Here is a 27,490-nt window from a genome sequence, read left to right on the forward strand (position 1 = left end):
AGTTACATTAGACAGCAAAACAGCACAGATTACTGTTAACTAGGTTAGTTACTGTTAACTAGGAAGTTAACTAGGTACCACCAAAAGCCCACAAACTGATCTAGAAACGAATTCCTTCTCTGGCTCTTTCCTCATCACTTCACATTCAATAGTGTCTTGTTTTTGAATAATTAGCTCTCATAGCAGTATTGAGACTAATACATTCCCAAGCTCACCTCTTGTCAAGGTCTCCTGTCATTTTTCTATTCTGTGCTTTCTATCATTTCCCCTTGAGCTGGCATCCCTGAGCCGGGATGGCGCAGTGGTTAGAGTGCAGCACCGCAGGCTAACTGCTAGCTATAGTTCAACAGTTCAAATCTCACCACCAGCTCAAGGTTGACTTAGGCTTCTATCCTTCCAGGGTGTGTAAAATGAGGACCCAGATTGTTGAGGGCAATATGCTGATTCTGTAAAATGCTTAGAGAGGGCTTTAACAGCACTATGAAGCGGTATACAATTCTAAATTCGATTGCTATTACTTTATTTTATCGATCCTTCTTACCTTAGCACATACAGCTTTAATGAATTGTTTTCTGATTTAACTTAACTTTAATTAATATGGCCATTTTTTGTTACTTCCCCTAGTTTAACACTTCCAAAGGTTCTGCTTATATACTGTATTTCATGCTATCATATGCTTGATGATAGGAACTACAATAGTTAGGTGTTAGAGAACATAATACATTTTAATTGATGAAATTTAACAATTACAACAATTATATTAGTGGTCCTAGTGAATCCTTCAGGATTGGGCAGCAAAGAAGTTAAAAAAGAAAGAAAGAAAGAAAGAAAGAAGGAAGGAAGGAAGGAAGGAAGGAAATAAATAAATAAATAAATAAATATCTATACAGTATCTATACTGTACTATACTAGTACTATACTAGTATCTATACAGCATCAGCAGGAAACCTTTTCAATCTCTAAATTTAACATTACATGAGGATACTTTGTGCCCTCTTAAGTTAGTTGCAAGGTGTTCCATTACCCAACTAGGAAGCTTCATGAATACTAGGATTGTGCTCACCTTGATGATGTTACCTAGTTGGGTAATGAAATGTCTGCAATGAAACAACCCATGAAAGGATCCCTCCGTTCAATCCCGAGCTACAAATATTCTCTTCTAATGTTAACACTACATCTAGATCATACAGAACCATATTCCTCTTTGTACATGACCTTGTTACTAAATTGCAGATTAACTGTACTATTGTAACAGGTTTATAAGCATTCGCAATGTCACAAGTAAGGCTTCCACAATGGAACACATTTTTAAAAATATATAAATAAAGGAGTGTGGAGAAGAAGGAGACACCATCAAACCAAACCAAAAGACAATTCAGCATACTTACATATTATGTAGGACACACCAACCACAGTGAGGATCTCTAGAACCCAGGCACAGTGCACATGTTGTATATTGCTCACAGCTTTCCACTGGCACACGAGTCACCTGGGGGAAAAGCACTAGTGTTAAATAAAGTCTTACTTCAGGGACTTTCAAGCTGCAGTTCTTATTCATGTGAAATTCCCAGCGCTTCCTCTTTTTCCCCATTTACCATCAGTCAACTGAAAATAGTTCACTCAGATTTGGCACCCTATTCCTTGGTTACAAGGGAAGAAAAAGTGAAAAATCCAGAAGTAGGAACTAAAGTTAGAGAAGTGTACCCCACTCTGTCATGGCACCAGCGCTATGGAGTGGGATTCCTCTTGAGGTGCACGTAGCTCCCACCCTACTTTGCATTCTGCAAAAACCTTAAAGACTTGGCTGTTCTCTACACCTTGAGTTAGGGTGGCTAGTCTCCAGCTGCATTTGGTGGGGGGTCGGAGTGCTATTACTAGGACTTGCCATGAGTTCTTGTTCTTTTTATTGATTTTATTATAATGCATTTCCCAGTTTGTTTGTCCTTGCTAGTACATAAATTATATAAATTTAATTTAACATAATTTAAAAAGAGTCTTGGCTGAAGCAGAGATGCACTTCTTGGCAACTCAAGACAATGATTTCCTAACACCAACTCTCTGTGTTTAATACTCTGTTACAACATTATGGTGCTGTACCAAGGGGAAGGAATTATGGTTAACAACCATCTTTTAAACATTCAATTCTCCTTTGATATAGGTAATTGGGAAGGGGTGTTATGACAACCAGCTGTTGAAAAGAATACTTCCTTGTTTCTGCCAGAAGAAAACGCCACTGCCTTTGTGAAGCAGATGGCAAGCACTGAAAAAAGGTGAGGCAGAGGACTCTGTCTACCACCCCAATTGTTCTCCATGGACTACACAACATAACCATGCAATCATTAAGGGGGGAAATAATTCATTTAGCATTCAAAGCATTCAAAATTATGTTATTGTTCCTTCAATTTGTTCTGCTATTTCAAGGGAAGCATACCCCCCCCAAAAAAACCTGAGATCTCCACTTGACCTTTAAATAATGTGGTAGGATTACACTCAAGAAAGTTTGCAGGACCTTGATAAGGTAGTTATTTTACTGTAGACAATTACAGCAACTATGATTACCCACTGGGAAATTTTCCGCATCACATCTGAACATTTCACTTTAGTGGCTATTAGGGGACGGGGTGAGGTTTATTAATCTTCATGTGGCCATTTTTGACCTTATAATGCACCTGCCTGAAAAACATAATCCTTTACAAACGGTTAGAAAATACTAGAGTTTTCTTAACCCATATCTTCTACATATCTTATACTAGAGCTCCCATCATCACCCGGCAGCATAATTCTGTTATGAACATTCTGTGTATCAGCTAGGGCATTAGCATGGGGGGGGGGAGTGGAGTATAATTCAGCCCACTAATTTTGGTGTTATAAAACCTGAAATGATGCTGAAATGAGCTAAATTTCAGTAAAATAATATGAATGCATTCCCTAACTGAAATACAGTAGTTGATGCTGAAATCACCTAAGGACGGATTCAGGAATTATCAGAAAAGGATCTAACTGACCATTACAATTTAATTTCAGACATGAAAATTAGACATCTCTTTTTGAAGAAATAAGATAGTAGATAGGAATGTCAACAAAGGCACAGAAAATATCTTACAAATTAAGTGGTTTTATATAGGGAGAGGGAGGAAACAAGAACATAATGTACACTTGCTTTGCTCATGGGTTAAAATAATTTTGCACTTCCCATTTTTGCAATCCCTGCATTTAAAGCCAAATACCGTCAGTAGGCATAAAAGGGTCAACGAAATATAGGTCAAACACCAAGGTTCTTTCTAAGTGCAAGGTCAATCATTGGAGACACCCTACTACTTCTTTGATATTGCTGATCACAGCAGAGGGAAAAGGAAGCACATTTTTGTGCTTTCAATTTTCTCAATAATCCCCTGGGTCATTCCTAAAAAATAATATGCTGGGTCTGTTAGATCAGTTTCCAGCTCAGAGAAGCCTATGTCTGAACTAAGAAGAATGGATGTTTCTAAAAGAGAAGAAAGGAAATATTCCTATGAGGATCAGAATGGCTGAACAGAACCTATACTCCACAACAAAGATAGAGCAGTGCGAACCAGAAGACTAGCAGCGGCTGAGTGCCCCAACTATGCCAGTATGAAGGCTTTCCCAACATGTACTTCTGGTTGAAACCAAAACTTCTCAAACTTAACAAAGAAAATACTGTCCTAGCTTTCTAATCATCTTTACCCCATTTTATATTTCCTTGTTATTCTAGTCTTTCTCAAATTGTATTCATAAATATTGCAAATTTATATCACATCATGTCTGCAAGATAACAACCAATCCAAGGGTGTTCAGTGAAAATTATCATATATATTCATTCACACTAGACCGGGATGACAAACTCAAGGCCCAAGGGCCAGACCCAGCATGCAGGATGCTTAAATTTGGCCCACGGGGCCAGCATGGAAATAATAAAGGACTGGCTCATGCTGCCTCTGGGTGCCAAAATGGGCTGTGGGGGCCTGTGCATGGCCCCCGGCACCCTATTTACTCTGACTGGATGGCCTCCTGCAGCACTCTGCCAGCCAAAATAGGTCTCGTGGGAACTGCCCCCTCGTGCCTCATTTTGGTTGGCAGAGTGCTGCAGGAGCATCCGTACTGTCTCCTTCTCCCTGGTTTTCATACTCAGCTTCAATTTCATTATCATGTCTCTTCAATTTAGAAACGTGTTTTCCCTAATTCCTGGCCATATGGACTATGGATCTATGTAGAAATTAGACAGACATTGAGCAAATGTATACGGCTAAGAAATGGGGTCACTCACTTCATTTTCCTGTAATATTTGTGTTCATTCTCTCCTTTCATGAAAACAGAGCTACTGACTGTCAGCAATTTCCACTGGATATATCTAGAATAGTTTCATTATGGATGGATGATCAATAAGGATGAAAAGCTCAAAACATGTACATGTTTCTCGGTTACTATGTATTTATTTTGTTTCTAATGTACTGCACTTCTCTTTAGAAGACAGCTAGAAATATCTATTTATCTGTTCCATGCATTTAATATTTTTGAGAAATTGATTTCAACTATTTTCTGGGAGCCAATGTTTATCAGTTACTCTTCATTATTAAAACAGAAAAGGAAGCAGACAGCAACACCAGCATCTCTCTTTAGATCCACTTCTGTTCACAATATTATCAGCAAAACTGGTATGTCACACTTTTTTAAATAAACAACTGGTATGTGAAATAAAATAAAACTCATGGGCAATTGGCTGATCAGAAAAGCCTAGTTCAGAAAGCAACTGCCTTGCTTTTTTAAATTTTAAAATAAAGAGCATGATTAACAACTTTAGGAACTATTTTCTAATTAAACCATTTATATATATGGTAGTCAGATTAGAAGAAGGCACACTACTTTGCATTTCATCTGTGAATACAGAGGTAGCTCTGAGTCCCAGTATGGAAGTGCAGAGTCTAGCAAAATGGAACCACTGAAATCCATAAACATTTGTACCATATACGTTTTCATGGTCTCTAGGATACGATAAAGTCTTTGTGCTGCGCTCTGGCTTTAAGAAACTGTAGTAAAACCAGGATGGATAAAAATTGTTGATTAAAAAATGAAAAAAAAAAGATTTTAAAAATTTAAATTGGATTTTTTATTTTTATCAAATTTATTTTAATAAAATGGTTTTGGAGTAAAACTCCACCTAAATGTAGTTTTCTATTTAAGATACATTAGTTTATTCAGCATGAAATGGAGTTTAATTGGGTAGCATGAGGCTGTATACTCTGCAATATTTACATTTTTGGTAAACTCGTTCAATGAATCTAAACTATGCAAGCTAAATAGGGAACCTTCATTTTGTTTGCAAATAATAATATTAAAGATTCTAACTACCAGCAAGAATGAGTCCTTACAGATAACAGATTAACAGAGTAGGAAGGGACCTTGTAGGTCATCTAGTCCAACTTCCCTCTCAAGCAGGAAACCCTACACCATTTCTGACAGATAGCAGTCCATTCTTTTCTTGAAAGTCTCAGGAGATGAAACTCCCACAACTTCCGAAGGCAAGCTGTTTCATTGGTTGATTGTTCTCACTGTCAGAAAGTTCCTCCTTATTTCTAGGTTGAATCTCCCCCTAATCAGTTTCCATCCATTATTCCCTGTCTGGCCTTCAAATGCTTTGGAAAATAGCTTGACCTCCTCCTCTCTGTGGCAGTCCCTCAAGTATTGGAACATTGCTATCATGTCTCCTCTGGTCCTTCTCTTCACCATGCCCAGTCCCTGTAAATGTTCTCCATATGTTTTAGTATCCAGGCCCCTGATCATCCTGGTTGCTCTCCTCTGCACTTTTTCTAAAGTCTCAACATCCTTTTTTTATAGTGTGATCATCAAAACTGGATGCAGTACTATAGGTGTGGCCTAACTAAGGCTTTATAGAGTGGTGCATATTAGTACCTCACTTGATCATGATTGTATGTAGAAATTATGTATGTAGATTGTATGTAGACATGGTGGTAGACTTTAGGAGAAACCCTCCCATCCTACCACCTCTCACAATACTAGACAACACAGCATCAACAGTAGAGAGCTTCAAATTTCTAGGTTTTATCATATCTCAAGAGCTAAAATGGTCACCTAACATCAAAAACGTCATCAAAAAAGCACAACAAAGAATGTTCTTTCTGCATCAACTCAGGAAGCTCAAACTGCCCAAGGAGCTGCTGATACAGTTCTACAGAGGAATCATTGAGTCTGTCATCTGCACCTCTATAACTGTCTGGTTTGGTTCTGCAACCCAGCAAGACAGACACAGACTTCAGAGGATAATCAGAACTGCAGAAAAAGCAATTGCTGCCAACCTGCTTCCATTGAGAACCTACATACTGCACAAGTCAAAAAGAGAACTGTTAAAATATTTACTGACTCCTCGGATCCTGGACATAAACTGTTTCAACTCCTACACTCAAAACGTTGCTACAAAGCACGGCACACTAAAACAACTATTTAGCTCTTTGAAATCTTGGTGCATCTTATAGTCGAAAAATACAGTAGAGTCATCTGCAGCATCCACTAAAACATCTCTAACAGATTATCATCCAGCCTGTTTGCAGGGTGCAGTCTTAAACCTTATTGCTAGAGGGAGTTTTACCAAGTTGCCTTTTGGCTCTCACTCTAAACTCAAATGATTAGTTGATTTTGACCAAGATGTAATATTTGATGGAACATTGTATGATTTGGGTTATTTTAAAGGAAGGAGAATTTCAGCCTATTTGACTGTCTGACCCTTTATACAGTCAAAAAGTTGTTCCTGATGTCTAACCTTGAATCTATTTCCTTGAACTTTGGCACACTGTTTCTAGGCACACTGTATGTACTAACAGAAAATAAGTCCATTCCCTCTTCTATAAAACAACTCTTCACCTGTTTGAAGACTGCTGTCATATTTTCCTTCAGTCAACTTTTCTGTGAACTAAATATACTCAGATGCTTTAACTGTTCCCTGTAAAGCTTCCTTTCCAGACTCTTCACCATCTTACTGGGCCTCTGCTGAACTTGCTGTATCTCTAAGTATTCGTTTTGAACTAAGGAGTCCATTGCTGAGATAGTGGTTCAGAGGGATAGGATCAGGGAAGAGAAGAATGAAACAATCACTTCCCCTAGTCCAGTCTTTTTGACTTTTTAGACACTGTATCATACAGCTGGCTATTTTTCCTGGTTGTGTCATTTTTAGGAAATATACTAGAGATCCATGGAGAATATCAGTGTGTCTTCTATTAAATTGTTATTTTATGATTGACTATAGTTGCAGTGAGAATTTGTTTGGTTGAGTGGTTAAGGCAGCAACAAACCAGAAGACTGAGAGTTATAGTCCTGCTGTAGGTCCAAAGCCAGCCTAGATGACTTCAAGTCAGCCCTTGGAAGAAGGCACTGGCATTCATAGACAGTAACTCAGCATAAAGTAAAATAAGTGAGGCACAACATCTTCCTACTGTCAATCAGCTGAAAACAAACACACTATTGTTTCCAAGCAGCCAAATTGGGCTCATCAAATTCCAGGTATCTCATCACACCAAGCTAGTGTCTTGCTTTAGTTTAGTTTAGTTTAGTTTAGACCACAATTTGTGCAGGCCTCTCCCTAAGGTAGTTCTGCAATCTTTGTTTTGCTAAATGTTCTATCCAGGCCAAGAAGATGAATAATGAGGAGAGAGCCTCTGGAAATGGAAAAAATAATGTTAGTTACCCACAAAGCGCTTGTTTTTAAATCAAGCGCCTCCCTTTCCAGCAGTCTCATCAAACAGAGAATTTATGTTTGAAATTTATCTTAAGTTCAAAGGCAAAGACTTCTGAAAATTAATTATTCTATTATAAGTGAATCAAATGAAAAAGGAGTAACTAACAACCACTATTTATAACAAAAGTTATACGCCTTTCAGAAGTTGCAGACTAATTATTGAGTGGTCATAGGGAAGCATTCTTGAGATCCTTCCTTGCACATGGATGTATTTTCTGTTCTATATGCCACAGTAAATGTTGCAGGATACTTTAGGCATACTTTCCAGGCTTAGTTTTCCATGCTATGCTTTCTGTATCAATATACATATCTCCGTTACAAAGTGCATTAGCTGAAAACTTTGTTCCTCAGTTAAAACATGGCATTTTCCCATATCACAAACACTTTGATCTTTTTATTTTAGAAAAAGGCTCAACCAGATTGTAAAACACATTTTGTATCGCCACTGTAAGGAAGAAGAAGAAAATAAGTTTTTGTATATTACAGTTTCCAAAGTTCCAAGGATAAAAGTTGTCTGTTTTTAAATATATATGGACTGTAGGCTTGCTTATTAAAAGCCACTTAAAGGCAACAGACTAGTAGAGTTCTAGTTTTGCCTTAGACACAAAGCCACCTTGGTGGCTTTGGACCAGTCATTTTTTCTCAGCCCTAAAAAGAAGGCAAGGGCTAACCACTCACTTCTGAAAAGCTTGCCTATAGAGCTGTTGGACATGTGTGGCTGCCAGAAGTCAATAGGGATTTTAAAACCGCACAAACATACACAAAAAATTGCTTATTAGAAGGGTGTCTTTTGCTAAATTGCGACTGATGCTTAAAGATTCAGTTCCTAGCTCCTAGTTTTCAAACTCTTATTATCACCAACAACAGAGGGTAAATCTCATTTTAAAAACCACGGGAGCTTCGTGCACTAACTTGTCTTTGCCCCAGACACAAACTATAACCCTCATTCTTTTTAATCTGCCAGGAGGAGTCACCCTTAAGGGGTTACAAGTTCTTTATTAATTGCTCCTCCAGATTTGATTAAAATCCCCTCATTCCTCAGGCCCTTTGAGCTCTTTACAACTGCTCATTTAATTACTTTCCACCAACATCCTGATAACAGCATGCTATGGATGAAAGCTATTTTTATTACACAAAAGTGAGAGAAAGAGACCTGCACAAGCAGAATGATTCTTGAGTCAGTGTCATCACAGCAACTTGAACAAATGTCAAAAGCCTCCTCTTGTTGTATCCAAGGAGATTTGGCCCTTAGTTGTAAAATGAACCACATTCAATAGTTTCAGTGCCAAAAGAATATGCATAGATGTCAGTGTTCAAAAGAACCTACAAAATCCACTAATTACAAACAGAGGTATCACAACACCTTCTCTTGTATGTTTTGTCCATGTTCAGTGAGGGGCTTATTTTACTTGTCTCTTCTCAGATGCCTCACAGAAAATAAATTTAGTATGGACCTCTGCTTTCATATTTTGCCTTCTTCTATGGAACAAATGGCCTCTCTTCCAGGGCAGAGCATGGGTCTGTGAGATCTAAAGATAACTACAATTGGTCAATTAAAGCAGAGGTGTTTCTCAATCTTCACAACTTAAAGATATCTGGACTTTAACTCCCAGAATGTCCCAGTCAATAATGCTGGCTGCATAATTCTGGAAACTGAAGTACACGTATGAAAAAGGAGTAACTAACAACCACTATTTATAACAAAAGTTATATGCCTTTCAGAAGTTGCAGACTGATTATTGAGTGGTCATGTTAAAGTTGCCAACTATGGGAAACAGTGATTTCAATTGATAACATTAGCATAATTAGCAATTATGCAGTTGGTGGAAAGTAATTTAAAGCCCTTCATGGCATCGGACCAGAATATCTCCGAGACCGCCTCCTGCCGCACGAATCCCAGCGACCGATTAGGTCCCACAGAGTGGGCCTTCTCCGGGTCCCGTCAACTAAACAATGTCGGTTGGCGGGCCCCAGGGGAAGAGCCTTCTCTGTGGCGGCCCCGGCCCTCTGGAACCAACTCCCCCCGGAGATTAGAACTGCCCCTACTCTTCCTGCCTTCCGTAAACTCCTTAAAACCCACCTTTGCCGTCAGGCATGGGGGAACTGAAACATCTCCCCCTGGGCACGTTTACTTTATGCATGGTATGTCTGTGTGTGTGACTGTTAGCATATGGGGTTTTTTAAATATTTAAATATTTTATATCTGTTTGATTGCTTATGATTTGTTTTTTACATGTTGTGAGCCGCCCCGAGTCTTCGGAGAGGGGCGGCATACAAATCTAAGTAATAAATAAATAATAATAAATATGTCAAGTCTCTAACCCAGTGTTTTTCAACCAGGGTTCCACGGAACACAAGGGTTCCACAAGGCCCAGTCAGAGGTTCCGCGACTTAAGAAGAAGGCAAGGCAGTTCCCCCCTTCAATCCCGCCCGCGTCTGCAGCAGGGCAGCCTCTTCCTCCATTTCATGTCTGGCAGATCAATCATGCTCAGCAGTAGCAACTGCCAAGCAGGAGTGGCAGTGGCGTTGGTGCCAACAGCAGCAGCAGCGCCCCTCTAGCCCTTTGCTGCAGCAAGTGCCAAAGTGCAGACTGCAGGAGGAGGAGGAAGAGGAGTAGTAGGAGCAGGAGTAGGCAGGAGCGGTTGCCTCTCCAGAATCTCCAACGCGGAACATCCCAGTCAAGGGTCGAGGTGTGCCAGGTGGCTCAAGGTTCTCTCCCGCTTCTCATACCTCCTTCTCATGCCTGTGTTCACGCCGCCGCGCTTGGTCAAGTGGCCAACTTGTTATCTCCCTTTTCCCTGTGCAGGGCACTGTAAGAGAGCGCACCCTACTACTCCACTCATGTTAGGGGCCTAAGAGGGCAGAAGGAGCAGAAGGCAGAGCGGAAGGCATCCACTCCAGCTTTGCCTTCACTCTGACCCTCCCACTGGCCCCCACAGTTGCCAAAAACTGGGGATGGAAAGTGGGTGAAATGGAGTGAACGGCCTCCGCTTATTGCCCTGCTGAGGCCTGGCACTCTTGGCGAGAGTATGCCGTGCAGCCTCTCTCTCTCTCTCTTCCTCTCTCTGCTACTCCACAGCCACAGGAACCCCCCCCCCCCAACGTGGTAGCAGCACTTGCTGATTCTACCTCCATCCACTAAGGCTGCATTACTATTACTATTAGTCTTCTCATCATTCCTATCACTTATCTCCCACTTACAACTATGACTGTAACTTGTTGCTTGTATTGTTATGATTTATAGTGATTGTTTCTTGATTGCTTATTTGACCCCTATGACAATCAGTAAGTGTTGTACCATGATTCTTGCCAAATGTATCTTTTTCTTTTATGCACACTGAGAACATATGCACCAAGACAAATTCCTTGTGTGTCCAATCACACTTGGCCAATAGAAGAATTATATTTCATCTTCAGGATGTACCTCTTAATGCAGTGTTTTTCAACCAGGATTCCACCACAAATCTGATGACACCAAAGGATTCCCCTGAAGAAAAAAGGTTGAAAACACTGCTCTAACCAATGGCTTCTTCCACAGGGATCTTTTCAGGATTATTTTCCAGTTTTAGGCTTTAAAAAAATCAGGGGTTTTATATAATTTCTTCCCAAAGCTCCATTGATTTGGAAAAAAACGTCCTGGATGGCAAAATCCCTTCTGCTGCCTTGGATTACGGAATCAAGAAAATCCCTTGATACTTCTGTTTCTTTGTCAGATACTGTTTCTCTCTTCTCTTTCTACAGTTACTTACCGAAACTGAAATACATATTGTCTTTCTATCAAGAAGTCAGCTTGAATTGGCCTCCATGTAACCACCCCTGCTGTTGACACATGTAAAACACAGTCTTAGCTCTGGCTTGTGTGCAGATGTTCCACTACAAGCATCAGCCCCATGGGGTGAGTAGCTCTGCCCTTTAGAGCATTATTCAAAAATCCAGTTCAGATCTCTGTATGAAAATGACACAAACATTGGTTGCCCTCATAAAAAAGGAAGTCAGTCTTTCCCTCTGCAACGTAACCCCCTTAAAATGTACCTGCCCCTAAGTCCTAGAGGCATGGGGCAGGGATGAATGCTCCCACTAGGCTGAGAGTCCCAATCTTCTGTCTAAAGGTGATTCTGCCTTAGAACATCCCCAGCTCTAGCCACCTCTAAACCGTAGCCCCATTTGTTTAGATCACTAACCCCAGCAGAAGCCTACACGTAAGCATTCCGAGGTTTATCTCATTAGACTAGAATAGGTAAGAAAATGTGGAAAATTGCTACTTCTAGTCATCACTCCTAAATTGTAGATGAATCTGTCAAATATCTCGCTTGCGATAGCCTCAAGCTACGCTTTCTAACTCCTTTCACAGATTGCTTCAAATGCTGCATACAGTGGAGACAATTTACCTTCATCACATTAAAGCAGAATCTTATTTTCACCCCGTAGGCCAGTGAGAACTACTGATATAATCCAGAAGCTTTCGATGGCATCTGTTCAGCTCCGGAAGCATATTTTTGAATTTCTAGAAATCTGTCTTTCATGGAAGAAAGCAGGGATATCATGGGAAGTTAGATCTCTGTGTGCTCAGGCGCCTGGGATTTTTCCAAGGCCTGCTTGACCGTTTAACTACCAAGGGGACAGGCAGTCTTTTGAAGCAGGCCATTTTCTTTCATAGCAGGTGTGCCACTTCAGCCTCAAGCACTGGAACAAAGAAGCTGTTTTGAAAGAGGTATTTAGCAGCTAAGCATGCAAGATTTGAAAGGGTTAGATAGGCAGGCGTTCTAAGTGGGACTGGGATATGAGTAAATGCTGATAAGCATTGATGAAGGAGGAAAGGATTCTATACTACAGAAAATATCTGATTTTATCAGCTCAGAATTCAAAAGAAAGAATGACTGCAATGTGAGATAAGATTTTTTCCCTGTATTTTCCTCCTGTATTTCTCCAGTCTAAAGAGCAGCCACGTATTGTGTATCTGTTTATAAGCAGAGCTTATTCTTCTTTTCAAATTTTATTGTTTTTATGCATTTATAAAATTTACGCCTCACCCTTTCACAACAAAAGAGGGTCTAGGGACCTGTTAGCTAATGTAACTGAGACAACTTTCTTCGCTTGTTGGGGACAACTAGTCCATGATCTTCCAGATTGGCCTCCTTCTGCTGGGTTTTAGCCAGAGAAATCCAACCTATAGATGGGTATAAAATAGTCCTTGACTTAGAACCATTCATTTAGTGGCAATTTGAAGTTACAATGGCACTGAAAAAAGTGCCATTTATGACCATTTATGACCATTTTCATGGTCATGGATTTATGACCGTTTTCACATTACAACCGTTTCAACATCCTCATAGTCAACAATGATCACAATTCAATCCTCAGCTACCCTTGCCTGGCAACCTAGGATTGGCAACTCCCACTTAAGACTTTTTAAGATTTTTTTTTGTAACAAATACATTTGCGACACATATACGTGTGTATGTGCATGCACACATCAGAGCTGGTATTCCACCAGTTTGGACTGGTTCAGGCGAACTGGTTCAGACTGGTTCAGGCGAACTGGTAGCAATTACTGGAGGTGGGCCTGTCCAGACATAATACCATCCTATTTAGCAACATTTTAAAGGCCGGGAGCATGAGTAGAAGGTACACGAAAGAGCAAAGCGCAACCAGCAAGAATGCAGAAGGCTGAGCGCATGCATGCGCAGTAAAACAATGGCAAGAATATGTGAAATCTACCAAGCACACATATGCACAATTCAGCGTTCACACTGTAAAAATGGGAGGGCTGGGACTAAAAACGTTTTAATGTTTAATAGTTTATTGATTAAAATCAATTGATTATAAAGGAAGGGAGAGCCTTCTCTGTGGCTGCCCTGGCTCCATGGAACCAACTTCCCCCCAATATCTATACTGCTCCCACCCTGCTGGCCTTTCACAAAGCCACGAAGACCTGGCTTTGCTGACAGGCCTGGGGGCCATAAATTCACAGCTTGATGGCCAACTGTAAGAATGGTGTGTATGTATATGAGTTTGTTTTTCTTTTTTTAATAGTAACTTTTTATGGTTTTTTTTAGTTTGTTATGTTTTAATCTCAGGCAACTGTTCGACTTCTTTTACTGTTTTGTATTTATTCTTATATTTGTACTGTTGTTGTAAGCCGCCCTGGGTCCTTAAGGATTGGGCGGCATAGAAGACAGACAGACAGACAGACAGACAGACAGACAGACAGACAGACATACAGACAAATTCTGATACTCGGCAACTAATTCTTATTCATGACAGTTGCACTGTTCCAGGCTCATATGTGACCTTCTTACAAACAAACTCAATGGAAGCCAGATTCACTTAACAGCGGTGCTACTAAGTTAACAATGACAATGTTGCAAGAAAGGTCATTAAATGGAGCACAACTCAACAACTGTCTTGGTTAATCACAGAAATTTCGGGCTCACTTGTGGTGATAAGCGGACGCCTACCTGCATTCCTTACCTTTCTATTGTGATTGCATTTTACAATCTGTTAACTTTCTCTTCTACACAGGGCCCGTGGAAATGTGATGGACAAAGTAAAGAATTTGCCAGTGCTGGTGCCAAGCATTAAAAACAAAATCAGATTTGACCAGACATTTCAATCTGCCATTTTACATATTGTAAAATGTCTTATTTTTTTCAATGTCTTCATCTGTTTTAAAATAAAACCTCTGAAGGAATGGCATAGTAAGTAAGTTATTTAGAGAGTTTGTAGTGCCTTTATTTTACATGCCTGAACCATATGTTTTTATAACAATTTGTTTTTCCTTTTGAAATGTTCGCATTTAAACAGATGAACTTAATCAGATGGATGTGTGGTGCTTTTATACAAATGCTTTTTGTATATCTTTTCCTGAAGAAGACAGTCATAGGCATACCACCGATGTTGCAGTAATCTCCAGACTAGACATCTGCAACGCAGGGCAGTACATTTAATTTAATTTTAATTTAATTTAATTTATTAGATTTGTATGCCGCCCCTCTCTGGAGACTCGGAGCGGCTCACAACAACATGGAAGCAATACCTAAAAGTATCTAAAAGTTTCAACTAGGAGGCTAATCATGAATAAAAGAAGAAACGAATAAAAGCCCTGCTGAAATTTTCCCGCCAGCTGAGCTGTCAACAGGACAGCCAATAGGAAAATACCTCTTAGCTGCTAGGTAGATTTCAAGTGTGGAGACGCAGCACGTCCCATGCAATCTCCAGCTACCCCTGCCTGACAACATAGGGTTGGCAACTCAAACTTAAAACTTCCTGTATCGGTAAAAGTAATACTATCAGCATTTGTATTAGTATTAATATTTTTTGGCGGGGAGGTTTGGGAGAGATTTCTCTGTGGTTATCTGTTTATCCTCCCTTAATACATATATTAATTAATATAGAACTGCCTACTGAATATACAGCTTTACAAATGGAATAAACCAAAAACCAAAAACAAATATTCTGCTGCTTCTGGTGGCTAGATCTATATATTATATAAAGCCCAAAGAACGCTACAGTATATTATAAATTCTGGTTTTTAAATCACAGTAGCTAGGTTCATACATTCATAGTAGGACAAAATAAAATTATATGGCACAATGGGCGAACCAACCCAATAATGATGGGTGCCTGCCTGGACTGAGAAATATTTGAACTGCAAGGAGACATCAGCCAGGCACTCCATTTTTGAAAAGATATTGTTAGTAAAAAGGATTAAGGGGGTTAAACTGCTGGTACAAATATTTTCACAAGCAATAGATTTTATGTGTTTGGAGGCAATAACAATAGGTGTCTGTAGTAACGTGGCGAAAGAAATGGTGAAGCACCTGATTAGTTCATGTTGCCATAAAAACAAAATTAAAATTTATTAGAAAACTATATTGAATAAATGAAGATACACCATTATGTTCATTCTTGAACATAAAGCCATTTTTTGTAGTAACTGCCAGTCACTAGATCCACAAACAAAAAGCATTTTATCTGACGACACAGGGTGAGGTACCAGCAATATGCTGACGATACCCCGCTATATATCTACATCCCGTGTCAGTTCAATGAAGCAATAGATGTGATGTGCCAGTGTCTGGAATCTGTGAGTGGGTTTTGCCTCCGAATGACTATGCCAGCTGTCCATCCTTGGTTCTGGGAGGGGAAAATTACACCTCTCAGAATGAGCTCAGAATTTGGGTATCCTCCTAGATTCTCAGATGAGATTGGATCAACATTGTAGCTAGGGGGGCCTTTGCACAGGTTTGCCTGGTGCACCAATTGCAACCCTACCTTGACCAGGAGGCTCTTTGCATGGTCACTCATGCCTTTATCACCTCGCGGCTAGATTATTGCAATGCACTCTACATGGGGCTACCCCTGAAAAGTGTTCAGAGACTACAACTGGTCCAGAATGCAGCTGCACAAGCTGTTGTGGGTGCACCTATGTACATCCACATCACACCGACTCTCTGCGAGCTGCACTGGCTCCCAATCAGACTCACAACACAATTTAAGGTGTTGGTTATCACCTATAAAGCCCTACATGGCTTAGGGCCTGACTATCTTCAGGACCGCTTTCTGCCACATAGCTCCCAGTGGCCGATAAGGGCCCACAGGGTTGGCCTAGTCTGGGTCCCTCAGCTAAACAGTGTCAGCTGGTGGGGCCATAGGAGAGGGCCTTTTCTCTGGTGGCTCTGGCTCTCTGGAACCAGATACCCCTGGAGATCCATACTGCTCCCACCCTACTGGCCTTCCAGAAAACTTTAAAGCCCCGGCTTTGCCAGCAGGCCTAGGGCCATTGTTTAAATGAAATATTACCTAAATCCGTCCATAAGAGATTTGTATGGTTTCGTTTTAATGGGTTTAAAACTATCTTTTAAACTGTTTTTTAGATATTGTTTCTTATTGTTGTAAGCCGCCCAGAGTCCTTAGGGAGGTGGGCAGCATATAAATAAAATAGAGTTGGGCAGCATATAAATAAAATAAATTTCATAATCAGTTAATGACAGATTAACTGTCACCAACCTTTCAGACCACTACATTCATACTTTTAAATCCTATGGACCACTAATACGATCTGTCTAATAATTGGATGGGTGGGCATGGCTAGGTGGTCATGTGACTGGCTGGGCGTTACCAACTTGATGTCACTCATATCAAGGAGTACCTCTCCAGCCTCTAATTGTCCCTCCCCTCCCAGCTACTCCTTGACTCCCCACTCAGGCTTCTTAGGCCCCCAACAGAAAGCAATTATTGGAGCTAAACAGCCACCACGAGAAAGAGTTTGCAAAACAGGTCAGTTCAAATTGGATCTGGCCGAGAAAGAGGCTCAGCAAAAATACCTCACTGAGGACTACAAGCATAGGCTTTCCAAGCAGATGGAAGACCTGCGGGAGTGCAAGGCCAGGCGGTAGTGGCACCTGGAGACTCAGTGGGTTGAAATTGTCAGCCATTTCCAGATGCAGTCCCACCAGGACAAGTTCCTTGCCTCTAGTTCCTTGCCACCAGTGGCGCTTCCCTCCAGCCTTCACCCAAAGCAACACACCAGGAGGCTGAAGCACAATCCAAGTCAGAATTTTTCTCCCCATCCGACAGGCACAAAACCCCGCAGCAACACAAATGTTCATTGCACATATCCAGCCCAGGAGCCATACTTTGAGGACCCCTGATTTAGTGCAATATAAAAAAATGCAAATAATTTTTCTGCGGACCACCAAAATATTCTCACAGACCACCAGTGGTCCACGGACCACCAGTTAGTGACCGCTGAGTTATGACATACCTTTTATTCATTTTAACAAATTTATATAGCTATCCATTTGACAAAAAATGACTTTGTACAGCTTACAACCATTTATTAAAATAACAAACATATAAAAACAGTCATTATTAAAATATAAAAACCACAAGGCATAGGATTGAATGTCAACCACAACAATGGAGCCATCTTAGAATTTCACCGGCCTGTTGGGATCCCAGGCCTGTTGATGGAGAGATGGATCTAACCTCGCTTTAGGAAAGGGGGAGTAGAATGTCTCATGATTAGCCAGGTGCCATAGCAGGGAAGGTTCACCTCTTGAGACCCACCAATTTCCCTAGCCATTGGAACCGACATCATTTCTGTTCTGCTAGACCTAATGGGACGGGAGGTATAATTAGGGAGAGGCAGTCCTTAGATAATCCAGTAACATGCCATGAAGGGCTTTAAAGATTAAAACTAGCAATATGAATTGGAACCAACCAGTGCTTCCAGGGCGACTCAGAGGGATACCTTGATTGATGGTAACGAAAACATGAAGCTAATTTTCATTACACTGATTTTGTCCATATGTAGGGCTTACTAAAACTGAAATTTACCGAGTGAATTCACATTAGCTATTTTATGGTACTATAAAACCTGCTCATTTTAAAAAAAATAATCTCTTAAGAGAGTCATCCTTCTATAAAAATGCTACTTGTCAGTCATTCAAATACTGTACATTTATTCCAATGATCTACATCAACAGTCCATACAGTTTTTGTTCAATTCATCTAAGATTCTTACAACCATTGCTTGAGAAATATTCCATTTGCTGCAAAGATTAAAAAGAAATCTCTAATCATCTGGTTATGGGTTCCCTAGGGTTGGGTTTATGCAAATGAAATGTAATACAAATTCAGATCCTTACCTGCTTCTCACTCATGGCATAAAGATATTGCAGATCAGGGCTCAGCACTAAATCCCGTAAAATTGGACTGCCATCATGGGCTATCACGTTTTCATATTGCAAGGCTGAATGTCCAATGGGACTGGCAGGATCAACTAAAATCTGAAAGAAACAAGGAACAATTTTTGCAAGATTAAAATGAGTTACATTTATTAGAGGTTGCAAAGACACAATGTTCCATGTTCTATACAAATACAGTCCTTGTTGAATAATACTAAGTTCACAACTGTTCAAAGTTACCATGACACTGAAAGAGGGGAACTAATGACTAGTCCTTGTAGTTGCAGCCACTGTAGCATTCCCACAATCACATGATCACAATCAGCACTTGACAATGGCAGTTGGCTTACCACTACAACAGCTGCAATGTCTGTGGCCACCTGATCCCCAGTGAAGGGCACAATTTTTTACTACCACACTGTGAGCATGGCTTATTTTGTGGGTGTGGTTTGCCAGCCATGTGACCAGATGGGGAGTGGCTTGATGATCATGTGACCGGGCGTGGCTTAAATGCCATGTGACTGGCTTAAAGGTGGCCAATTTGATGTCACTCACGTCTAGGGTTTGCGTTAGGGTTAGGGTGCCTGGCCTCTCCTCAAAGAGATACAATTTCCTTATTTATTTACTATTACTGAACATTCAAAATATACTATTTAGTTCTATGCATATATGCCATATGTGTACATACATATTACACACAGGCACACAAAAATATACATTATCTATTATATAAACTGTATGTGTATACACACACACACACCTCCTCTGAAATTATACACATTCAACCTCATTTACTACGATAGGAAAATCATACCAAGACCCCAAAAGGGGGAAAAAAATCTTTTTTTTTCTACCGATTCTGCATACCTGACCATACCCGTAGGAGCCCATCACTGCTGATCACCATCTGCAATGTTCACTGCTGACTTTTAACAAGCAATGGGGAAGCCAACAGGAAATTGCAAAAGGCAATCATGTGACCATGGAATGCTGCAGACACATAGAACTCATATAACAGCAGCAAATGGGACTTGTGCCATTACTAGCACAAATCAAGTGGTGTTGCACTTTACAACCATGGTGCTTAGGGGTGGAGTTCGTAGTCCTTAATTAGCATTAAGGATACATATATTTTTTCAATTACTACTTCATAGTTTCCTATCCTACCAACTGCCTGATCATTGAAAAAGTAAGTTAATGTGACTATCCAACAGTACCACCCCAAGAATTTGTTTTGCTTGGCAATGAAAAAAGTAGATTTGTGAAATAAGGAAGCTACATTTTCCTAAATAAAAATCTTTTATCTGTTTTTGCTTTTTTAACAAAAGAAAAAAGAAAAAAAATAATTATCAATCACATTTGGTCAGTTAATAATTTGTCTGCCATTTTAAGTAAATTTATCTGAGTTCTCATTTTATGCCTTTCACAATAAAAAACATTGTTTCAATTTGCTTTCCATTGAAGATTTATTTAATGTATTTGTATACCACTTGCCATTATTATGCACTCTGAGTGCACTACTGTTAAAATAATAAATTTGAAAAAACGAAGCAGGCAATTACTGGATAATGTGTATTAATACCTCTAGTAAGTGCCAGTAAGAGGTATGTTGAGCATTACTGACCATCACCATGTAGAATTTTTTTTTTTTAATCCTTTAATTAAGGCACGTTTTCCATTATCAATTTCTCTATGGACTGAATTGGATGGAGGAAGAATGGTAGCTACTTGTGAACTTCAGTCTCTCTTGCAGTAGCTTCAGAAATACTGTACTTCCAGCAATAGGATTTACCTCTATTAGATAGAGATCCCTTTTTCCTTTACCTGTCATTTCATCTTCTTTGCTGGAGTAATTACATATTTACCACCTCTCAGCATTTACCATCTCGTACATTTGCTGGGATCATTACTGGAATTAATCATCTTCATTTTTTAAAATGATGAATTATATATGCTTTGTTTTAGCCAGCTCCCCTTACCCAATGAACTTTTCAATAGCCTAATAGTTGCATTGCTCTTGAAATGCTCTCCAGCGTATCAAGAAGGTGAAGTACCTAAGCACCAACAAGCATCAATGCAAAGAGGGTGCATAATGAGAGCCAAGACAAGAGAAGACAAATTTCATCACCATTTCGATATTACAATCAAGGGCCCGCATATTCTATTAGAAGTTATACTTCATAAAAGGAGTGAGGGTCAATCAAAGTATTTGTTCCAGGCACAGCAGGGATATAGCAAATGCTCTAATCCCATTAATTATAGTGACAATAAATCTTATCCAAAAAGATTTGCTTTCGCCACAGAGGAAATAACGGCATTAAAAGGCATTATAAAATTCCATTCAACGTATGATAGGGACAGAATATAACTAGGCTAATTCTCTTCATTCAGCTGCCATCGAGATGTTCATCATGCTTCTCTTTTATCTATTTGCACTGAAAGTTCTTTTCTTTTTCCCCCCTGCAATTAAAACACTTACTAATCCATTTGCAAAACCTGAATTGCGGAGAAAATGAGGAATAACCTTAATCCTGAAATCGGGATTCAATCATCTTTTGGCCCTACAATAGATTTAGATTTAGATTTTTATTAGAGTTGGAAAGAACCTTGTAAGTCATCTCATGGTTCCACATAAAGAGCTGATAGATAAATTAGTGAAGATTGGACTTAATCCCTGGATAGTTGAATGGATTTGCAGCTGGCTGAAGCGTAGACATCAGAGAGTTATTGTGGTTGTGAAGTTAGTTGGGGGAAAGATCAAAAGCAACATGAGAAAATATTATTTTACTGAAAGAGTAGTGGATCCTTGGAACAAACTTCCAGCAGACGTGGTTGATAAATCCACAGTAACTGAATTTAAACATGCCTGGGATAAACATATCCATCCTAAAATAGAATACAGAAAATAGTATAAGGGCAGACTAGATGGACCATGAGGTCTTTTTCTGCCGTCAGACTTCTATGTTTCTATGTTTCTATCTAGTCCAGCCCCACACTCAAGTGGGAGTCCCTACACTAGATCAAGGGTGTCAAACTCATGTAGTAATGGCAGCATCATGTGACCTATTGTGCTAAACCAGGCATGGATATGGCCAGCGTGTGACATATCTGGCCTGCGGGCTGCAAGTTTGACAGCCCTGATCTAGACAAAGATAATGAACAGGTAGTCCTTGACTTATAACAGTTTGTTTAATGACCATTCAATTAACAATTAGTTTTTTTAATACTTGCAATCATTGCAGTATCCTCATGAACCCGTGTTTAAAATTCAGTTGCTTGGCAACTGGTTCATATTTATTACGGTTGCATTGTTTCAGGATCATGCGGTTCGCCTTTTGTGACCTTCTGACAAGTAAAATCAATGGGGAAGCCAGATTCTCTTAACAACCTTGTTACCAATTTAACAACTGCAATGATTCACTTAACACCTTGTAGCAAGAAAAATCATAAAGTGGAGCAAAACTCAGTTAACAAATGTCTCAGTTAACAACAGAAATGTTGGGTCAATTGTGGTTGTAGGTTGAGGACTGTCTGCACTAAATCAAATGTAACTGTATTTAAACTGTCCCAAGATTGGTGGCATGCTTAAATGTTCAAAATGGACGGTCACTTGAAGATTTCCACAGTGGTCTGAAGATAGTGCCACTCATTCACATATTAGAATCGGTGTGTGTGTGTGTGTGTGTGTGTGTGTGTGTGTGTGTCGTAATGAAGTTGAAAGTTGAAAAGTTCAGAACTTTTAGATAAAATAAAGCATTACTTTGTACATCGAACAATTTTGCTTCCCCAAGATGCAGTGATCTCTATTCATTTAGGGGTCTTAAAAGAGAACAAAAAAACAGATTCCTAGCGGATATGGTCCATAATGGCTACTTAGCGAAATGCTTTTATGATGCCCCAATCAGAGGCAAGATGCTCTTTTATACAACCCATTGGAAATATAAGAGGGGGGGGGGCACTACTGTGATCATGCTTCCTTTGTGGACTTCTTATATTGACGTCTTATTAACAGAGTTGGAAGGGACCTTGCAGGCCATCTAATACAACCCCCAGCACAAGCAGGAGATCCTACATCTGCCTCCACTTAGGTTTGAACTCACAACCTCCTGGTAGTGAGGTAAAATCTCCACCTCTGGGTTATATGGTTGGCAACTGTGAGAAATAAACAATAAAGGGAACACTCAAAGAACACATCCTAGATCTGAATGAATGAAATATTCTCATTGAATACGTTGTTCGGTACAAAGTTGAATGTGCACAACAGCATATGAAATTGATTGTCAATCAGTGTTGCTTCCTAAGTGGACAGTTTGATTTCACAGAAGTTTGATTTACTTGGAGTTATATTGTGTTGTTTAAGTGTTCCCTTTATTATTTTTTGCGCAGCATGTAACCTATGTTAGACAAACCTTGTGTTTGATTTGTGTTGTTTTACATTATTGCATTCTATTCCTTATGTATACTACATACTGCAGTAATACTTGGTCAACACATATAAGTGACTTTGAGCAGAACGTTTGACTAAAAAAGTATTCCTTGACAAAGGAGTAACTGACACCCTTTGTATAACTGTAAATAATTGGACTGAATCACTGGCCTCCCCATTATCTTTGCAACCCCAGCCAAAGCACTGCCCCTCCCACTCCAATAAAGCCCCACCAAATAGGTTGCAGTCTCATTCTTTGGTTGCAATAAATAGACTCCTTCCGTCCATTTGCATAGTTTCCAATCAGGCAAAGGAAGTGAGCCTTAGAAGGCAGGATCCTGGCGTGTGGCTGATTAGCATGGAAATATATGCAGCTCACAAACAAACCAGGGCCTGCTTAATTAGAGCAGAGCCTTTGATTCACTGCCAACATCCAGCACATACCAGCCCAGGATTATTTTTAGTCAGTTTTACAAAACAAATGTATTTGATTAAGAGAGACGCCCCAGAGTGAAAGAAGATAGATCGGCAGCGGCAGAGATAGAGAGAGGCTGGTCCCCTGCAGCGAACCGGGGCTTGGGCTCGTCGTGAAGGTGTCCAGGAATGCAGGTGTGAGTGCGAGAATCCTTCGCACAGAGCCTGACAGCTGCTCAGCTATTACGTAGCGAGTCCTGGAATGTGTGATTGCAGCTGCCAATTCTTCATCCCAGCACATTCCCTAAAACTGCTACCCTGAAACTTCCCTGGCTCCATAGCTGGATCTGATGACAGTATCTTCCTCCCTATCTCTCTCCAGCAACTATGCTTTACATTCCCTGTTAAGTTCTTTGCTGCCAACTCGTCTCACCCACCCACCCTCCCTATGGATTCATTCTTTCTTGCTTCGGCTTATCTTTGCATTCCATTTAGCTCATTCCAATCCCTTTAACATCAGGCTAAATGGAAAATATGCAAGGCAGACATACCTTCATTTTTCACCAGACATATGCTACATACTATAGGAAATCAAAACGGGGAGCCACCCAGTTCTGCTGTATATTTTAAGACATTGAAACAATGAAAGAAAGTTATGATCCGGTTTCACACCACAAAATAAAGGCAGAAGATAAGCTGTTTAAACACATCCTTTTATTAATCTTTCAGGATGGGCTCTATCTCCTGTTTAGCAAATATAGGTCATTACTAAAAACTGTTAACCACCTACTGGTTAATTATTTCTCTTTGAATACTTTAAAGCTTTACCAACAAGCCAGTATTTGAAGTTACTACAATACCTGTGTTAGTGGATCAACATTATTCTGGGTGTACTGAGATTTTCTCCCATTCAAAGCCCTTTGTGTTAAAAACGTTCCATCCATAAAAATAAAAAGTAAATTAAAAATAGACAATTCAAAAATAGTTAAAGCCACCCAAAAGATCTACCCAATTCCTAATTTTTAAAGCTAGGTCAAAGATAAAGTTTTACAAATTAATCAGTGGGATAGCTTGCCTTCTGGAGTTGTGGGTGTTCCCTCACTGGAGGTTTACAAGAATAAACTAGGCAACCATTTGACTGGGATGGCCTTGAGCAGGGGCTGGACTAGAAGACCTCCCAGGTCCCTTCCAGCCTTATGCTTCTATGTTCTAAATATGTCAGAAAGATTTTTTAAAAATTTCTTTAAAACAGGCCTATAACACATTGTTATTAAAATGTGCAAAGCGCCTATGATTTCAGAACAAAGTGTGGCAAGTCTTAGAAGATATTTGCTCAAAAACATCCAAGTTCCAAGTTTTACCAAACCCCAAGGAGAATGATAGAGCCGGGATGGCGCAGCAGATAGAGTGCAGTACCGCAGGCCACTGAAGCTGACTGGAGATCTATAGGTCAGCGGTTCAAATCTCATCACTGGCTCAAGGTTGACTCAGCCGTCCATCCTTCCGAGGTGGGTAAAATGAGGACCCGGATTGTGGGGGCAATATGCTGGCTCTGTTAAAAAGTGCTATTGCTAACATGTTGTAAGCCGCCCTGAGTCTAAGGAGAAGGGTGGCATAAAAATCGAATGAATGAATGAATGAGTGAGTGAGTGAGTGAGTGAGTGAGTGAGTGAGTGAATATAAATAAATAAATAAATAAATAAATAAATACATACATACATACATACATACATACATACATACATACATACATATATACAATCCCTCAATCACGGGATATTAAAGCAACCAGACTATTTCTCCACATCACCAATGCCCTTTGCATATAAAACAAGCTAAGGGTGATAGAACTTCTAAGAGTTTTCCTATATCTAGTGAAAACTATTAATAATGAATGTAACAAATAGGGCCAATTTTTGAAAAATGAAATTTGGCAAGTACTGAACTCTAAAATATGATTGATATCCCTGGATTTATGGCTGGCAGGGATCTCAATCCCATTTCTTTCATGCCACAGCCCAATTCTCACTCGTTTCAATGGATAAAGAATTCAATGTAACTCTGAAAGTTGCAAATTGTCATTTAATCCAGGGTTTAACTGTTTTTTTTAAAAAAACAAAACAAAACAAAACCTCTTTCTTATACTGAGGGAGAAGAATGGTTTCTAAATCACTGTCTATGAGAGAGGGGTGTGTGAAAAAAATGAACACTTCCTGTTTCACGTGACTGTAATTCTAGGTTTGTCAATGTCAGGAATTAACTGAGAAGTATCCCATGTACATTTTAAGCATGGTAATAATTTCCCATAGGCTGAATTCCTATGACAAATACACATTTTCAGTCCTTTTAAGGGCCATATTCATAGTTCAATCAATATATACAGTGTTCCCTCGATTTTCGCGGGGGATGCATTCCGAGACCGCCCGCGAAAGTCGAATTTCCACGAAGTAGAGATGTGGAAGTAAATACACTATTTTTGGTTATGAACAGTATCACAAGCCTTCCCTTAACACTTTAAACCCCTAAATTGCAATTTCCCATTCCCTTAGCAACCATTTAGATTATTACTCACCATGTTTATTTATTAAAATTTATTAAAAAATATTTATTAAAGGCAGACTAAAGTTTGGCGATGACATATGATGTCATCAGGCAGGAAAAGCCGTGGTATAAGGGAAAAAAACCACGAAGTATTTTTTAATTAATATTTTTGAAAAACCGTGGTATAGACTTTTCGCGAAGTTCGAACCCGCGAAACTTGAGGGAACACTGTACTCCTATTCTAGTTTTAAAATCAATCAGCAGTATCGTAGCAATTCCAGTAGTAACTTTTCACTATCAGTGGTAATTCTACAATTTATATCAATTTACTGTTTATGTGATCTTATGGGGGAAAAAATAGGGCACCAAATGGGAAAACATTAATTCAATTGTCACTGAGGCAGGCATCAGAGACAGCAGGATACAATAATAGTGTGTAACATTTGCACGAAGAGATCTGAGCAGGCATGGAGCCAGTTGAGGAAACCTTAATTTAGGCACTTTCTCAATCTAATCATTCTCAGAGGGCGGCTGAGGAGACACAGTGAGATAATCCTACACGCGCCACACTAAACTCCATTAGGGAGGATAGTATGAAAGTATTTGGCTTGAGCTAGCTTAACATCACAGAAATAGATTACAACCTTTTTTAAGGGAAGAAAAAGACATCTCAGAGGCTTATGTTATAATCAAAACACAAGTTAATAGTATTCAAGCCTCAATGAACACAATTGGATTTCCTTCAGGATATGTTCTCGACTTAACAACGATATGTTTAGTGACTGGTCCAAGTTTCAATGCTGATGAAAAGTTATTTATGACCTGCCGTTGCATTTTACCACTGGTGCAGCATCCCCACAGATATGATCAAAATCTGAGTGCTTGGCAACTGGCATGCATTTACAATGGTGGCTGCATCCCAAATTCATAAGATCACCATTCGTCACCTTCCCAGCTTTGCTTCCAACAAGCAACCTGGATCACAGCTATGTTTATTTATTATTAGAGTTGAAAGGGACCTTACAGGTCATCAAGTCCAACCCCCTGCTTAAGCAGGAAATCCTACAGCACCCCAGCCAAATGGCTGTCCAATCTCCTCTTGAAAGTGTCCAGAGTTGGGGAGTTCACAACCTTCGCTGGCAGGCTGTTCCACTTGTTGATCGCTCTCACCGTCAGGAAGTTCTTCCTTATCTCCAGGTTGAATCTTTCCTTGGTCAGCTTCCAACCATCCAGCCCTCTGGTGCCCTGGAAAATAGTGTGACCCCCTCCTCTATGTGGCAACACTTTAAATACCTGTATACAGCTATCATGTCCCCCCTAGCCCTTCTTTTTACTAGACTATCCATGCCCAGTTCCAGCAACCTTTCCTCGTATGACCCAGTCTCTAGCCCCTTTATCATTTTAGTTGCTCCTTTCTGCGCCCTTTCCAGAGTCTCTATATCTCTTTTGAAGTGTGGTGACCAGAACTGGATGCAATCCTCCAGGTGCGGTCTGACCAGGGCCTTATAGAGTGGTATTATTGGTCTTGGAGTGTATCCCCCTGTTCATGCAGCTTAGGATTGTTTAGCAATGTGCAGCAGTGGCTAAAAAAGCCAACACAATCCTAAGCTGCATGAACAGGGGGATACATTTGATTCATTTAACAACCACACC

At 39.9% G+C, this 27,490-nt stretch overlaps 1 protein-coding gene and 1 long non-coding RNA gene across 8 annotated transcripts in view; one reads left to right on the plus strand and one right to left on the minus strand.

The window, feature by feature from the left end:
* LOC139160471 (uncharacterized) overlaps nt 1–14,362 on the plus strand; it is a 41,525-nt gene extending 27,163 nt beyond the window's left edge. The window contains exons 3-4 of the long non-coding RNA XR_011557949.1: nt 11,507–11,660; nt 14,288–14,362. This is a non-coding gene — a long non-coding RNA (uncharacterized lncRNA). The remainder of the gene's footprint in view (nt 1–11,506; nt 11,661–14,287) is intronic.
* PLXNA1 (plexin A1) overlaps nt 1–27,490 on the minus strand; it is a 471,845-nt gene that overhangs the window by 207,022 nt on the left and 237,333 nt on the right. For all 7 annotated transcript variants that reach the window (XM_070738367.1, XM_070738366.1, XM_070738363.1 and 4 more), the window contains exons 4-5: nt 18,418–18,558; nt 1,389–1,489 (exon numbers count right to left, since the gene is read on the minus strand). In XM_070738367.1, coding sequence (XP_070594468.1) covers nt 1,389–1,489; nt 18,418–18,558 — 242 coding nt within the window. The remainder of the gene's footprint in view (nt 1–1,388; nt 1,490–18,417; nt 18,559–27,490) is intronic.

Source organism: Erythrolamprus reginae, chromosome 2 (assembly GCF_031021105.1).
Source record: "Erythrolamprus reginae isolate rEryReg1 chromosome 2, rEryReg1.hap1, whole genome shotgun sequence".
Lineage (NCBI taxonomy): Eukaryota > Metazoa > Chordata > Lepidosauria > Squamata > Dipsadidae > Erythrolamprus > Erythrolamprus reginae.